This window comes from Podarcis bocagei (assembly GCF_964188305.1).
Source record: "Podarcis bocagei genome assembly, chromosome: 3".
Lineage (NCBI taxonomy): Eukaryota > Metazoa > Chordata > Lepidosauria > Squamata > Lacertidae > Podarcis > Podarcis bocagei.
In genome coordinates this window covers 26,923,686-26,939,689 of record NC_138127.1, presented here as the reverse complement: position 1 = coordinate 26,939,689, position 16,004 = coordinate 26,923,686, and the positions used below count along the sequence as shown (strand labels likewise).

The 16,004-nt window shown below is 39.1% G+C and overlaps 1 protein-coding gene and 1 long non-coding RNA gene across 4 annotated transcripts in view; one reads left to right on the top strand and one right to left on the bottom strand.

Moving 5' to 3' along the window:
• Positions 1–16,004, bottom strand: part of LOC308583439 — a 58,244-nt gene that overhangs the window by 8,198 nt on the left and 34,042 nt on the right. The window contains exons 3-4 of one of the 2 annotated variants that reach the window (XR_014006216.1): positions 12,888–12,973; positions 7,515–7,632 (exon numbers count right to left, since the gene is read on the bottom strand). This is a non-coding gene — a long non-coding RNA (uncharacterized lncRNA). The remainder of the gene's footprint in view (positions 1–7,514; positions 7,633–12,887; positions 12,974–16,004) is intronic. The other variant, XR_014006217.1, reaches the window with a different exon arrangement.
• UBE3D (ubiquitin protein ligase E3D) overlaps positions 1–16,004 on the top strand; it is a 48,810-nt gene that overhangs the window by 25,842 nt on the left and 6,964 nt on the right. The window contains exon 9 of one of the 2 annotated variants that reach the window (XM_081187375.1): positions 3,952–4,090. The exons of the other annotated variant lie outside the window; for it this stretch is intronic. Coding sequence (XP_081043501.1) covers positions 3,952–4,090 — 139 coding nt within the window. The remainder of the gene's footprint in view (positions 1–3,951; positions 4,091–16,004) is intronic. 2 annotated transcript variants of the gene reach the window in all.

Below are 16,004 nucleotides of genomic sequence, written 5' to 3'. Positions count from 1 at the left end.
CTGCATTGTGTTCTCATCTCTTTATGTGGAAGATAATGTCCCTTTAGAATGTTTCCAAGCTAATACAGTGGTGCCCCGCAAGACGAATGCCTCGCAAGGCGAAAAACTCGCTAGACGAAAGGGTTTTGCAGTTTTTGAGCTGCTTCGCAAGACGAATTTCCCTATGGGCTTGCTTCGCAAGACGAAAACGTCTTGCGTTTTTTTGCAAGTTTGTTTCCTTTTTCTTAACACCGTTAATACAGTTGCGACTTGACTTCGAGGAGCAACTCATAGAACACGGTGTGGTAGCCTTTTTTGAGGTTTTTGGTGATTTTTGAAGCTTTTCCAAAACTTTTCCGACACCATGCTTCGCAAGACGAAAAATTCGCTAGACGAAAAAACTCATGGAACGAATTAATTTCGTCTTGCGAGGCACCACTGTATGAAGATATTCCTCACTGGGATGTATTAGCAGTCACAGTAGAGTAAGACTGTTTATGCTTTTTGTATGCTATATAGAAGCTACTGAAATAGCAAGGAATGTATTCTGGAATTTATTGAAAATAAGTACACCAGCCTTGATTAGCATAGAAAAGTAACAATTGGGTAATAACATTAGCTGGTCCTAATAAAGGTATCTGCTGAATGCATATAAAGAGCTGTAAACTCCTGGTTCTATTTAATGTTTCATGAATAGTATTCTTATTACTGTATTATAAAGTAACATGTGACCCTAATCAGATGAAGGATGGCCTATAAATTTTGGAATCAAATGAAAACAAAAATGTCACAAGCATGATCCCATGTTCCCCAGAACCTTATTCAGTCTGGATATGAACCAATCTATTAAAAAAATAGAAAGAAAAAACTAATTATGCAACTAAAATTAATATCCAGCTTTGTTAATGTATCTAAGTACTTCCGGATGGGAGCAAGCCCTTTATCTCAGTAACTCATTATGAAACTTGCATTGTTTAATAATAATTCCCCAACCATTTTTGGGAGGCACATTTGGAAAACAAAAGTTGTTGTGGGCCTCACAAAATGTCCATTTCAATAAAAATAAAAATTAGTGATGTTCAGATGTACCTCTGAAATACACCACATGAAACCTGCTGCCGTAATAACAGATAAAAATCAGGCAACCCCCATTGTCCTACTAAACCAACAATCCTCAATTAAAAAGAGGCGCAGGCAGGGAGCCTTGGTGGGAGACCCTAGATCTAGCTTGTTATAGCTGCCACAGTATAGCAGCTGGGAATAAGCTCTATTGAACTCAAACAGACTTCCTTCTGTGTAGACTTGTATAGGATTTCTTTGATAAGTCTTCATAGCGCCTGCTGCAGACTGTGTGAAACTTTCATCCTGCACACTCCCCACCCCTGACCACCTTTTTGTTGGTTTGTTTTGTGTGCCTGCTTAACATCCAGCCAGAAAAACAGTTCTGGTGAAGTACTATATTGTGATAGTTGTTTCTTTGGGGTTTTCTTCGAATAAACCAGTATGGCTACCTTAAATTTTTGGTTGCTAACTTGGGCAGATTTCATCTGAAAGACCATGCAACCATAAATAATTCTTCAAGTTGAAGGGTTCAGGTAGCAGGCAAAGAAGGAAAAGATCCATAATACTGCACAGTTGTTAGAAATCCCTTTAGGCTACAAGCTTTTCCAGGAGAGGTGAATTTTATAAAGTCAGTGTTAGCTTATTTTCAGCCATGGCTGTTGTGTCGTGCTTAAGCCCACCCTCCAAAAACAAATCCACAACATATCTCCTATAATGGGATCCTATTCATCAATGTTTTCATACTGCATCCTTTGAAAGGCAGTGCAGTGAGCTGCTATTGAAAGATACTTTTTAAAAAATCCTATATCACTCTGTAGGGAATTGTATATTTATGGCAGGCTGCCAGACTGTAAGAAACACAAAAGAACAGGCATGGGTTAGTGACTAAACTTCAGTCAGATGCTCCCAACATATAAACTCATATAACTGGCACACTTTGAAGTGTTGCTATTATTTTATAGACTTATATCCTTCCTGTCAAGGGAGGCTACCTATGCAGTAGCAAAATACAATAAAAATGCAAATGGAAAAAAGTTCCAAACATTGGCATTAAAATAGCAGAAGCAGAAAAATGTGCTAAAAGACACATCCATAAAATAATCCAAATGCAGATGGAACTTATTTAAGGATCTGCTAGAGAATCCAGTTGGCAGAAGAATGAAGTTGCTTCAGTAGCAGTTGTTGCTGTAATTCTCTGTGGCCCCAGAAGATTATGGGGTAGAGTTGTTTCATGGCTAAAGGAAGATATGATTGCCTTTTTCTGCACATAGCAGACCCTTCGCATGACAGTAGGCTACTTGTCATTTTAACATTTATCACCAGGATCATTCCATTACGACAGTCCAGTGGCTTGAGATTATGGCACATGCAGATGCTGTGGGCAAGGTTTGAGAAGAATGGGTTGGTCAGTTGCGCTCTGCCCCCCAAATAATCCTGAAGCGTTTGCATCAGGCTATTTGCATACTAGGAATAAAGTACTGCTATTTATATTGAGATGTTCTCAAAAGGACTTCACAGTCACATAACATTTCTTTAGTGACCCTACCTTAAGATATACTAGTATATTTACGTCCACATTGCAGATCAGGGTCTGAGATAGAGAAATAGTATTTTGCTCATGACCACAGAGCCTAGGACTTGCCGATCAGAAGGTCAGTGGTTTGAATCCCGGTGACTGGGTGAGCTCCCATTGCTCGATCCCAGCTCCTGCCTACCTAGCAGTTCAAAAGCACGTCAAAGTGCAAGTAGATAAATAGGTACCGCTCTGGCGGGAAGGTAAACAGTGTTTCTGTGCGCTGCTCTGGTTCGCCAGAAGTGGCTTAGTCATGCTGGCCACATGACCCGGAAGCTGTACGCCGGCTCCCTCGGCCAATAAAGCGAGATGAGCACCACAACTCCAGATTCGGCCACGACTGGACCTAATGGTCAGGGGTCCCTTTACCTTTACTGACAGAATCAGTGGCTTAGTGGAAATTTGAACCAAGGATGGTTTTTTTCCATAGCTAATGTTCTTGCTAGCAATCTGTGCCAACTGCTTGATGTTCTATGTTCATGTTTTCATTCATGGTTATTGAAGTACCTCACAGAAATGCAAGCAAATGCTGCTTTGAAGTCAGAAGTGTTTCATACAACTGCCACAAACTCTATGGCAGTCCTAAGCGTGAGGTGCATTGTTAAACTGTGTGTTGCTTCTAGGTACTGCACAGTTGCTCAGATCTCAACCAAATAATCCAAATGCTTTCCATTTGTTTCTCTTTGCAGTGGCTGTGATTCTGAGTAATCTATGTTTATTACTCATCTTTCTGTCGTCCATTAGAATATGAATTTCATGAAGCTGTGGTTGAAGTGCGATAGACTGGCCGTTGTTCAGTGAACGGAGCAATTAAAAATGAAAGAAAACCCCCTTCAAGTACTTGCAAAGCCATTTTTTCCCCTGAGAGCTATTTGGGTCTCCTTTTAATGAGATGCACTCTGACTCACTGCTGAGAATGTTGTAGATTGCATTGTGCTCTGGACCTGAATAAGTAACTTTTTGCATTCAGTTGGTATTAATAAGCAACTGCGACCAACTTCTCTTAATGCTTTAGAAAAACTGTGTGTCACGACATGTTAGTGTGTAGGTTTGTCATGTGAATGCTCCCCAAGCTCCTCCTGGGTCTGGAAAGGGGTTAGTTTAACCTTGGGTTTGCTACTAAAACTGAATCACTGTGTCGCAGTATCTTTAAAAAGTGTGTCACCAACATGAAAAGTTTAGAAAGCTCTGCCCTACAGAATCCCCATATGAAAGTTGATGGGACTTCAGATATGATATTTGCATGTTTGTAAGCGAAAGGTACTGTACAGTATCCATTTATTGGAACTTTGAATTTCCATCATAATAATCAAACAACACTTCTGATTGTTTTCCAGTCTAGTTGATTCATGGGAAAGTGATATGGGAGTACATTCTCTAACATTTCCATCAAAAACCTGCTTGGAATTGCTGCTGATACTGTCTCAGAGTAATGCTTCGCTGCCACCTTCCCTTCGCTGGATGAATTCTTTCCAGGTAAAGAAATGATGGCCTTTCCCATAATGTACCTAACGTTAAGAAGACCATTGTCGAAAACCATAGGTTACCAAACCTGAATATGAAACTACAGTTTAATCCTTGTTTGGTAATCTGGTTTGTTAAATAATTATGGTTTGTGCAACCCCTAGTTTCACTTATATGGATGAAGTAGAAAACGGGTTTGTTACAAGGGCATCTATGCAAAAAACAAACAAACCCAAAACTACATCCATTTACTGATTGTGAGTTTATGGAGTCACTTATCTGATTTGAGATTAATGTGTTTACTGTTCCAAGCATAGATAAAGTCTCCCTATTCTATTGGACATTAAGAAGCTATGTGGTTATAATCAGTTTTGGTGCCTATATTGATGTGTCTGCAAAATGGGGCCTCTTCTGGCCTTATCTGGATATAGTGTTTTCTTCTGTGACTGAGTGTGAGCCATGTCCCTGCTGCTATCTCCTGCTATATTGCTTGTTTCCAGTTAATACACAGAAAGCGATATCATGACGAGTCAGACCATTGATCCCTCTATGCCAGTATTGTTTCCAGTGACCAGCAATGGCTCTTCAGGGTTCTGAGAGGACATTTCCACCCCTACCTGGATATGCCAAGGATTGATCCTGGATTCTTATATGTGCAAAGCAGATGCTCTTCTGAGTTGTAGCCCTTGCTCTTAACTGCAGTCTTCAGTTAGTTTCTTGTTTTTACTTTGTTCACAGCCCTGGGCTTTTATTTTCTTTGAAAGCTGCCATATTTTGGAGATGCTGTTGGAAGTGGCTGGGATCCAAATGGTGCAACCTCTGTAAAGTTAATTCCTGAAACATTGCCCCCCTCCCGGTCATGCTGTTTTTTGAGGCATCCTTAAATTTCAAAAACAGCTAGATCTTTCTTTCTTAAAAACATTTCCAAGTCACCCTCTCCCATTATGTATACTAGGGAAGCAATCAATGTACAAGTTTATTCAAGAGATTAAGTCCAAACCGGTACAGTTGTACCTTGGAAGTTGAACGGAATCCCTTCCAGAAGTCCGTTCAACTTCCAAAGTGTTTGACTTCCAAACTGCAGCTTCGGATTGGCTGCAGAAAGCTTCTGCAGCCAATCAGAAGCTGTGGAAGCCCCGTCAGACGTTCGGCTTCCAAAAGAACATTCGAAAACTGGAACAGTCACTTCCGAGTTTGCAAGCCCAAAGGTTCAATAACTAGGCTGTTTCGAAAACAGAAAGGTACAACTATATTTGCGATTCAGCCCCTACCATCCCTTCACTTAGTAGCACCTTCATTTGTCTATTCCTTTTTTCCTCAAGCTTACTTTTCCTTCTCCTTCCATTGTTCCTGGTTTTCAGACCTGATTCCTGCTATGCTACCTACTTTGTATCTTCCCTTCAGCGTATCTCTTTACTCAGTGCTCTTTAGTGTCCCTTTTCAAGTTCTTAGCCTGCCCCTCAAAGTCATTCCCTTCCCTAGGGAAGTTGTAATCTCAAATTGGCCTTTTTGCACAGTAAAGGACTGCAGAAATATTATGATGCTTTTGTTTCCTGAGTACTTTGAATGTTCACAAACATTCTGTGCCACCAAATCTGCTCAGCCAGTTGATGTCAGAGCCTTCAGTACCACAGGTTCAGTACCACAGAAATTTCTAATGAGGGAAGAAATCCAAGATCCACTATTTGAGAAATCCAGTCTTAAGTTCCAGCCCCAGTAAAGCTTGTTTAGACTACTGCTTTACAAGAAGCAGGAAAAAATCTCTCTCTCTCTCTCTCTCTCTCTCTCTCTCTCTCTCTCTCACACACACACACACACACACCCCCCTAGGTTATATAATCTCTAACCTTCAGTGTGGAGTATTTAAGTTTTTATGCTCCATCCTTCCTCCAGATAAGAGCACAGGGTGACTTACAAAACAACATATAATATAAACAGAAATATAAAATATTTCATTTAACAAGATTTATGTACTGTTAAACCAACAAAAAACAAACAAACTCAAAACAGTTTATACCAAACAATATAACATACTCATTGAAAATACTCATAAAATAAAAGTATTAAAAGCAAGTCACCACAAAATTGTATCAAAATAAAAATACAAACCAGCCAGCAATTTTAAAACACATATGCATCTTAAAATTGCATGTTAAAATACAATAGAATAAAACCATGCATTCATTATGAAAATAGTGTAATAATAAGCCAAAACCCCAATGAGGCTCAACATCATCAGTATGCCTTTGTTGATCACTCTCCTTCCAACGTGGTATTAAACATCACAAGTCGTGATCCTCAGTGTGCTCTGCCATGATTAGCCTCTTTTACTTCAGTGGATCATGCGCGTGCAAAGTGCTTACCAACTTCAGTGTTTATCTTCATTCTACACATATGACTGGGTATTCTATTATACCAGTAGAGAAATACCCTTTGTGTTGATGTGGAGGTTGCATGTGTGGAGGCTGGGTTTGTAAGATCTGAGAAGATTTTTCCCAAATGCCCTCACCATCAGGGACAAGGACGATAGCATCTGGCAAAGAGGGCCTTCTCAGAGATAGTGATTTTCTTTGGAACATTCTTCCCCAAGAAGTTAGGGTGGCATCAGCACTGGTGTCTCAGGTGCTAGGCTGAAATGTATTTATTCAACAAGTTTTTAGCAGATAATTCATTGTGTCAATGCTGGTTATTACTCTTTACTCTCTCTTGTTTTAATCTACCTCAGTTTTCTGTTTCAGGAATGAATTATTTTTACAACCTTCTTATAAACGTTTTATTGTTCCATTTTACTATCTTACGTTGTGAGTCACTTTGAAAACTGGGAAAGTAGAAAAGCAGCGTATAAATTCATGAAACTCTATATAGTGGTACCTCTAGATACGCACTCCTCTAGCTGCGTACCTTTCAGGATGCGAACGTGGCAAACCCGGAAGTATTTTTCCGTGTTTCACCGTGCGCACATGTGCGGAAGCGCTCTACACGCCACGCACATGTGCAGAAGCGGTGCTCCGGTTGTGAATTCCTCGGGATGCGGCCGGACTTCTGGAATGGATCCCGTTCGCAACCGGAGGTACCACTGTATTTATGTGTCTTTAAAAGTAAAATCCAGTACCCCACACTTAGGATTAAACCCTCTGGCAACAACATGGCTCGCTGTAATCTAATATATAAAGTGAAAGTTGACCTTTGGACTACATTGGCTTCATATTTGTCGCTTGAATGAGCTTATGCACATTTAAGTTCTGAGCCTTGCTAGCTTTAAAGAGTGACAAAAATAGTTTTTAGAACATGATCTCCTCCTCTTCTCTCTCTCTCCCCACCCCCAGTTTCAGGCACCCATAAAACAAAACTATGCTCTACTTAATTCCAGCAATCCTTGTTTTACTTTGCAACCTTCAGAATGGATGTCTGGTGGATATTAAAGCAAAATACTTGCCTTTCCACAACAGCAGCGCTGAGAGAAATGTGGTAAATGGCATAATGTATCATCATAAAGATTCAGTATCTTAAGTAGTTGTGTGGCTTGGGTTTTGTTTCTGTTACTTCCTGTGTTCCTAGAGATAAGAAGAGCCAAGATAATGTTAGCAAATCACCAGCAGAGACTGCTTGTACCTTGGAAGTGGGTCTCTCTGTAATCACTTTTGTACCAGAAGCTCAGTTTTGTGCCAGAAGCTCAATTCTCTTGAACCATTAGCTTACACTGAACAGCTTATTAAATGTATATGGGGCTGGTTAATAGAACTTGTAGGTTTCTGTTCATTTTGAACAGAATAGTGATTTATAACTTTTAAAAAATTAATAGTGGTCATGGATAGTGGTGGTATTTCACCTGTAACTGGGAGGAAGAACTATCCAGTTGTAAAGTACCAGAATTAAAAAAAAAAAAAAAAATTAACCCCACTATGTGCAGAGAGTTTTGGGTGGCTAGTTTTAACAGGACTTTGCTCACTACTCTGTTTTTCCAAATGTCCTTAATATATTCAGTAAGGAAGACAGCCAGTGGCATCAAGTTAGGTTTGGACGTGCGTCCTGTGTCGCAAGTCACATCAGTTGAAAGTGATCCCATGAGTGATCCCATGAGTGTAGAAGGAAAAGAAGGGCCATCAGCATTGTCATTTCTGACAGAACGGATCACCAGTTTGGTGGGGGAGAAGAAGAATCCAGTCATCTTCTCCTATAACCACCCAAAAGGTGAACAATATTCACAGAAATAACTTGCCCTGATTGTTGCTGAAGTGGAGATTTGGGAAGATTTACTGTATACACAAAATACTTCAGATTGGGGCCAGTGCCTCAAGCATATGCAGACAGCACTTCTGTCATTACTAGGATTTACGTTAAGGGTGCTTTGAGGTGAGTGACAAGGGATGCCAAGGCTAGCTTGAACTGGAGAGAAGTTCCACAAAAAAAGTGCTGTGACATGAGAAATTGTTTTATGAAATTTGCAGCTCTCAGAGTAAAATGTTTTAAAGGAATAATATGCATGTTAGTAATTATCCATCACTTGCTTTAAGCAGGGCTGGCTAACATATGGCCCACTAGAAGTTGCTGAACCACAACTTTAATCCACCGTGGCTGTTGGCCATGCTGGGATTGATGGAAGTCCTAGATCAGCAACATCTGGGGAGACACAGGCTAACCAGCCCTGATCAAATTAAACAAAGTAGACACTGTAATAAAATGTATCTGATGTACAGGGATGCAATCTTATTGAACTCTGGCTTTGTTTTCATAGCTGGGCAAATACTGTTGAAGATGCTTGGTATTTCAAAAGAGAGGGCATGACCTAATTGGAAAGTTACATTCAGCATATGAAAATCCTTTACTTTATCACCAGACTTGCTCAGCATCCCATTCAAATGATGATAATCTGGTGGTAGGAAAACTGAGTGGCGCTGACATTCATTCAGAGAGGAAATGTACAAAATTACCGGGGCTCGCAGCCCATTACAAGATGTGGTTGTGAAACAGAAAAGCAATTTGGATGTGATGAAGTGTACTAGAGTGGAGAAGAGAAGTTATTAAGCTTGTCTTGTATTTGCCAATTGAAGTGTGAGAGGTGTTTTTGAGTGTATTGCGGCCTTCCCTTCAAGAGGCCTTCAGCCAAATCCATAGTAGTTGTCTACACTCTGAAATCAAAGCCCTTCATTTCATCATATTGATAGTGGTGATTGTGTCACGTTCCAATCAAGCTATCCTTTTTTAAACTAATTATCCCCTGATAATGGGCTGATTAGGCCCAGAGACATAATGACATAAAGTATCCATGGGATTAAGTGTGCTCACTATAGAGAAGAGAGAGGTCTCACCACCTTCCTAGAAGTACGTTGGCAGGTTCTGTGGGGCCATATTGAGTGCAGTAGCTGAGCAGGCCCCACCACAACTGCCTTAGGCTTTCAAATGGAATAAAGGGGGAGAATTGCAGCCCCAAAGTTGCCATGGACTCTTGGTTCTGAGTAACCACTTGCCCAATCAGAATTCATTTGGAGGAGGCACTGTTGTTGCTGCGTCTTGTTTTGTTAATCTGTGAAACTGTTCTGTCCTATCTTTTGGTCCTCAAAAGGGCATCCCCATTCAGTAAGCTTGGAAGAGCATCAAATTTGCAACAGAATTCTTAGGTTACTATGTGCAGCTGTTTTTCTTCAAATTCTAAACTTTTCAGTGTGGAGCTCAAACTGTATATTTTATAAAATTCTGGAGAACCACTGTCATTTACTGTGGACTGTACTGACCTTGATAGATAGACCTGTGGTCTGACTCGGGATACGGCAGCTTACTATCTGCCCCACCACCTCCACATGTGCAAGTGAAAAAGCAGTATGGACAGTGGTTTAAGGTGTGAAAACGATCAGAGGGGAAAGGATTAATCAGCTTTTCTTGGTGTGCGTTTTTTAAAAATGCAGAAGAATAAGGAAAAACACAGAACTCTGTAACATGTAGTTTGAGTCCTAAGAATAGCTAGTATTGAAATACATGCTTTTGTTTCTTCTCATCCTCCTCTAGTTGGTTTTCCAGAGTGACACATTGCCATTTGCAGTTCTTCTATTTGAAGGATTGTGGAGTTATCTTATCAAGGAGGTTTCTCATAATGTGACACATGGTAATACGCCAGACAGATAAATGCTGTAACTTCTGTTTTAAGTTCACGTTTTTTAAAGAAGAAATGCTCACATCGGTTGTTGGCATTTCTTCTTCCTATATGGAAAAGAGAAGCCTGGAGAAATAATATGGTCCCCTTTTCTGTTTAAATTTGTGAAATAATGTACTTTGAAAGTTTTGGTAAAGAGTCCTGCTGAACAGGCTAAAAAAACCCCCAAAACGCTGCTGTTTCAAGTCATTTTTTATAGCCATGGTTAGTGAATGCACTTTCAGCTGTATTTCCTCCCAGCAAAGTGGTAGCTACTGACACCTTCAATTAATTGCAGGTGTCTGCTTCTTCTTGGGTGCCCTGGGGATATATCTCATTAGGAGATGTATATCTTATTCTAAAGAATTATAGTTAGCATCCTCTTTAGAATTAAGAAATATGTTTTTATCTTAGTGCTAGATCCTTTTGTATGCATAAAAAAAATCATCTGTGAAGTTCATGTTTTGTAACTCTTAAAAAAAAAAAGTTCAGAGTTAGGCTTGATTCTCACTGCATGCCTGGCTCTTTAGACCAGCGATTCTCAACTGGGAGCCATATGGCCCTCTGGGCCCCCCCCCCGGGATATTCCAGGGGGGGGGCAAAGGTGAAAATTGTGTAAATGGGGGGCCACAGCACGAGACAAGGGGGCCACAGAGGGAAGCGAGAAGTGAAAACAGAGAAGTGACCGAGAAAAGAAAACAGAATATTAAAGTTTCCACAGCTTTGGAATAAAGCAAAATTGTTTTTCATGGCATTTTCTACTTCATATTCGATAGAATCAGGTTTCAGTCGTGTGAATTATTTACTCAGCCTAACATGGAATTGCCTTAACTGAATGGACAGAGGTGGTCTTCAGTTATCCCTCACGGCAATAGAACCAGATATAAAAAAGCTTGTTTCTGGTCATCAAGCACAAGTGTCACATTGATCGAGAAATACAAAGTATAATTTTTTAGGTAATTGTATTTTGTATTAATTATAAGTAAAACATGTTCTGTTTACAGACAAAACATTTAAATAGCCACCTTTCTACCGGTAGGATGGTGGGGGTACGGTCAATAAAAGGTTGAGAAGCAACACTGCTTTAGACAAATGTCTGCAACATTTAATGCCATTAAAATTAAGACAGCTTTTCCTGGCTTTGCACATTTTAGGAATAGACGTGTTGTGGTTTTAACCAAAAATTCCTGGTGCTTTAATTATAGAGTCACCCTTCCATTTCTCTATACTGTACTGTATTAGAACGCCCCTTGTCTTCAACTGTCTACTCTGTTATCTTGGGCCTCAGGTCTGTGCTGGTCTTGTCATTTGATTTCCTTTTAAACTGGAAATTACAGAGTTTGAACTTGAGGCCCTTATGAATGCCAGACATGTGAGCTGTAGCTTCTTCCTGGAACTCCTACCTGGAACACCACAGCAGACTGTGATTGTTCCCATTTCTCACTTTTAGGTACTCCAGGGGGCAGTAGGTGGTCGCATGAAGTTTATTGTTAACAGCCTTTGAGTAAAGGCATTAAACTTCCAGACTTCTCAAGACTGGCTAGTGAAGACTAGCCTCTGATGGCTTTCTTAAAAAGAAATAAAAATGAATTAGGAACTATAGTAGCTGGTTAGAGCAGGTTCTTTTTCATCTTTCCTTTTGATTATACTTCAAACAGTGTTAGTGATTTAAAGCCTTCAGATGCTATGAAAAGGAATGAGATGCTTATAGTTCAGTTCTTGATTACACTGTGAAGTTATTATGATGGTGCAATATTTTATGCTTGGCTAAGTATAGATTTTGAATAAAAGAATTTAATTACACTGAATAAATACTGGAGAAAGTTCTCCAGTTACATTTCATTAATGGTTCATGCTTCTAGCAATGAACTAATTTAATTTCATTCCTGCTGCTAAAGGTCTGTGTGTGTGTTTGTGTATCCCCTCCCAATGTTTTTATTGAAAATGTAAATCTGTTAGAACATAAATGCAAACGAAATGATACATATCTAACTACTTGTACATACTTTATGCTTTGCGCTTCTTGGTGCTGTTGGATGTAATAGCGTATAGCAAACTTCTGATTGCATTTCTATCAACTGTAAATGCATAAATTTGTTATATAATTTACCCACCAATATTTACAATTCTCTCAATAGTTACTGAGCTTCTACTTAGGTTACTTCTAATTGCCCTAAAAGCTGACCCATGATATACCGTAATTAGTGAGTTTTTCCTCTCCCTTAATTAATTATCTTCTTGTATTAACTAAATTCTTTAGAGGTTCTAACTAAATAGGAAGAAATTATATTTTACAATCCCACTGATGTCAAGTCTATAGCAGGGGAGGAGAAAATCAACTTTTATTCTCTATCCGAACTTAGTATTTATATGTAAAAACAAATTGCATGGAAATATTTCCAAGTAAACATGCTGTTGTTACACAGACACCCAGCCTGCTTCAGTTTTGTATGGGGAGGGGAAGTAAAAAAGGGTTCTGGTCTCATTTCCACCGGTGGGTTCTGGTATCATTTCCACAGGTGGCGAGAGCAGTGTTGTTTGTATGGTGGTTGTGGCAGAAACGGGATCAGAAAAGTATTTAAAAACCAACACACAATGTCTTGCTTTAATAAATGAGAACAATTTATCCCTAAAAGCTGCTCTTCCCCCCTAGTTTTTTTGGAAATATTTTGTGTGACCTACTTGAGCAAACATGAAAAATGGTTTTTCTATCCTTTTGTGACAGGACAAGCTTAAGGATGAGTTCCAAAGTCTCTTGGCGTAGGTAGCTGTAATAGAATGAGTATTAATTAATCTTTGACTGCTAATGCCTCACCTCTTCAGCATCTATATTTGTCTTCCCAACTCTTGCTAATTATAGGTAGTTTTTAAAGGGCAGCGTTTCCCAAGGCTAATGCAGGATAAGTTCAAGAGGTCTTTTCAGTTTTACACGCTAGAAGCACAGAAACTTACACATTTCTTGCCATAAGAGTTTCAAGAGTGATTGCCATAAAACAACAAGCAGCTAAATTGCATCCATGGTGTGAACAATACCAACATTCAAATATCTAGATGTATAAAAAAGTATTAACCTGATGCTGAAAATATGTGAGACTTGAAGTCAGGTGCGCTTCACTGGGGAGAATGTTCTGAAAGCAGAGTGCTACTGCAGAAAAGAATCTGTATATTTTAGATTTGGAAGGTCAAGATAATATTTTTTGGCTGGCATGCTTGTATGTGTTATGAAAAGGCAAAAGTAAATAAAGGTTTCACAAACCATATAATTGGGAACAATTGTATAGAATATGGGATAAATATAAAAACTTATTGGAGCCTAAAACACCACTTTGGTTTTTACCTTTGGAAGCCATAGCGGTGAAAAAGAAAAATACGATGGAAAGTTGAACGACTTATAGAAATTTGATGAGAGAGGAGGGTGGAGAATTTAAATTCAAAGAGTTTAAGGATTTATCAGGGATGTCAACAACATGGTTACAATAGCATCATTTGAATGAAGTATTTAAAAAGGATACAAAGTGGATGTTGGAGGAACAACTATCACAACTAGAGAGAGACCTGTTAAACTGTAATGTTGAAGTGATATCTAAAATGTATAAGATGTTATTGGAATGGGAGACAAAGGATGAACAAGTGAAATATTCAGTGATACATTGGGCAATAGATATTGGTCATAACATAGAAATGGAAGCATAGGAACAATTATGGAATATGGATATAAAATTTACAGCATGTTATGGTTTAAGAGAAAATTATATGAAAATGTTATATAGATGATACCCAACACCTAGTAGATTGGCAAAAATGTATAAATCAAAATTGAATAAGTGTTGGAAATGTAAAGAGAAAGGAGGTATCTTTTCCATATGTGGTGGTCTTGCAATAAGGTTAAAGCTTACTGGGAAATGATATATAATGAATTGAAAAAAATGCTTAAGATTCATAAAAAACCCCAGAAGCTTTTATCTTAGGAATTATGGAATAAGAACTACCTAAATAGAAATTTATTTCTGTATGTGCCCATAACTGCAAAAATGTTACTTGCCCAAAAATGGAAGAAGAGGTCCCAGTGAGATAATAATGGTTACTGAAACTAATGGAGTATGCAGAAATGGCAAAACTTACCAGAAGAATAAAAAATAAAGATAATAAACTTTTTAGAAAAGAATAGAAATGGTTTATTGAGTATTTACAAATAAACTGTAAGCAGATCAAGATATTGGCAGGATTGTTATATATTTTTGAAACTGCAGGTTTTTATATGATATATATATGAGAATAGATGAATAAAAGAATAAGACAATTTAGAGTATGAAGGAGAGGACAAAAATAAATGTAAAGTACTGAAGAAAGGGAAGGGAGTCGAAGTCAGGTATGTTAAAATTATCATTGAATAATTGTAATGTATATAAATGAAAATTATAAATTATATAAAAAAAGAAAAGGTCCTTGTACAGCCTCTTTCTGCACCTCCCACAGACAGCATAATTAAATAAGAGCATTTGAAGATGACCTGAGGGTCTGGGTAGGTTCATATGGGCAAAGAAACTCAATTAGTCAATGGGGTCCTGAACCACATAAAGCTTTATAAGGTTAAAGCTAGCACCTTGAATTTGACCTGCAAAGTTGGTTGCTGCTAGTTTGTTGATTTCATGTCACAAGCACTCCAGGGGACAGATTGATGCCTTCTGGGGAATAGTTAGTGCAGGTGACTAACCACTCCTGATGTGGAAAGAGAGCGTAGTCAATCCCCAAGGCTGGAGGGAATTATGGTTCAACAACACTTGGAGGGCCAGAGTTTGCCCACCCCTGACTTGATGCTTTCTGCTGCTGTTCCATGACAGCAAATCCTGTTGGATCACTACGGCAGAAGCCAAAGTACTACCTTTTGCTTCTGTTGAAAGGCGGAGCTGTTCTGTTTCTAGGGCAACCAAAACAGAAGGCAGCAGCGGAATGAAAAGCTGGCGAGCTGGTAACTGGGGGAGACCCAGTGGAGTATTAGTTAATTTTGTATTTCCAATCTGTTTAAGTGTGCGCTCTCTCTCTCTCTCTCTCTCTCTCTCTCTCTCTCTCTCTCTCTCTCTCACACACACACTGAGGCATTATCTTTCCTTTTTGTGTGTGCGCTGTGGTTTAAATTGCTTCATATGGAACATATGTGCCGCTACGTTTGCTTCATTAGCTGAGGCATGCAGATATTTGTGGTAATTGCCTTACTGCAAAAGGCAATATGGAATTTTTGTTGGAGTCTCTCTCTCTCTCTCTCTCTCTCTCTCTCTCTCTCTCTCTCTCTCTCTCTCTTTCTCTCTCAATTATTCTAGATCACTGGCAGTGTTATTAGAAGCAACCCCAGTGGCCAGACTTAGACATGGTTGTACCTTTGGTGAAAAGTCCTAGTGACACTCTCACACTGTTTCTCTGTTTGTTTTCATGGTGCACAAATGAAAAGTGGCAGCAGGAAAATTATGCCCCTCTCTAACCCGGCTGCATGGCATTGCTTTGTGGTAAGGCCAGATCTGGATAGGCTTGTATACAATCCCTTATAGGTCTTTGTCACTTATAATCTGACAACAACACAGGATGAACTGTTTATAATATGACTGCAAGGGATAAATAATATACACATGCTCAGAATAAACTGGAGTTTTTACATGGCCATTAAATGCCTGTTTTTAATAAATTGCTTGCCCCCCACAATTTAAAAGCTTTAAGCAAGTGGTGCTTTTGTTAATGCACACAGGTTCAGTTTCAAGGCAAATATTGCAGTTCTCTTAGTGCTGTTTTCATGTCCAGGACTATCCA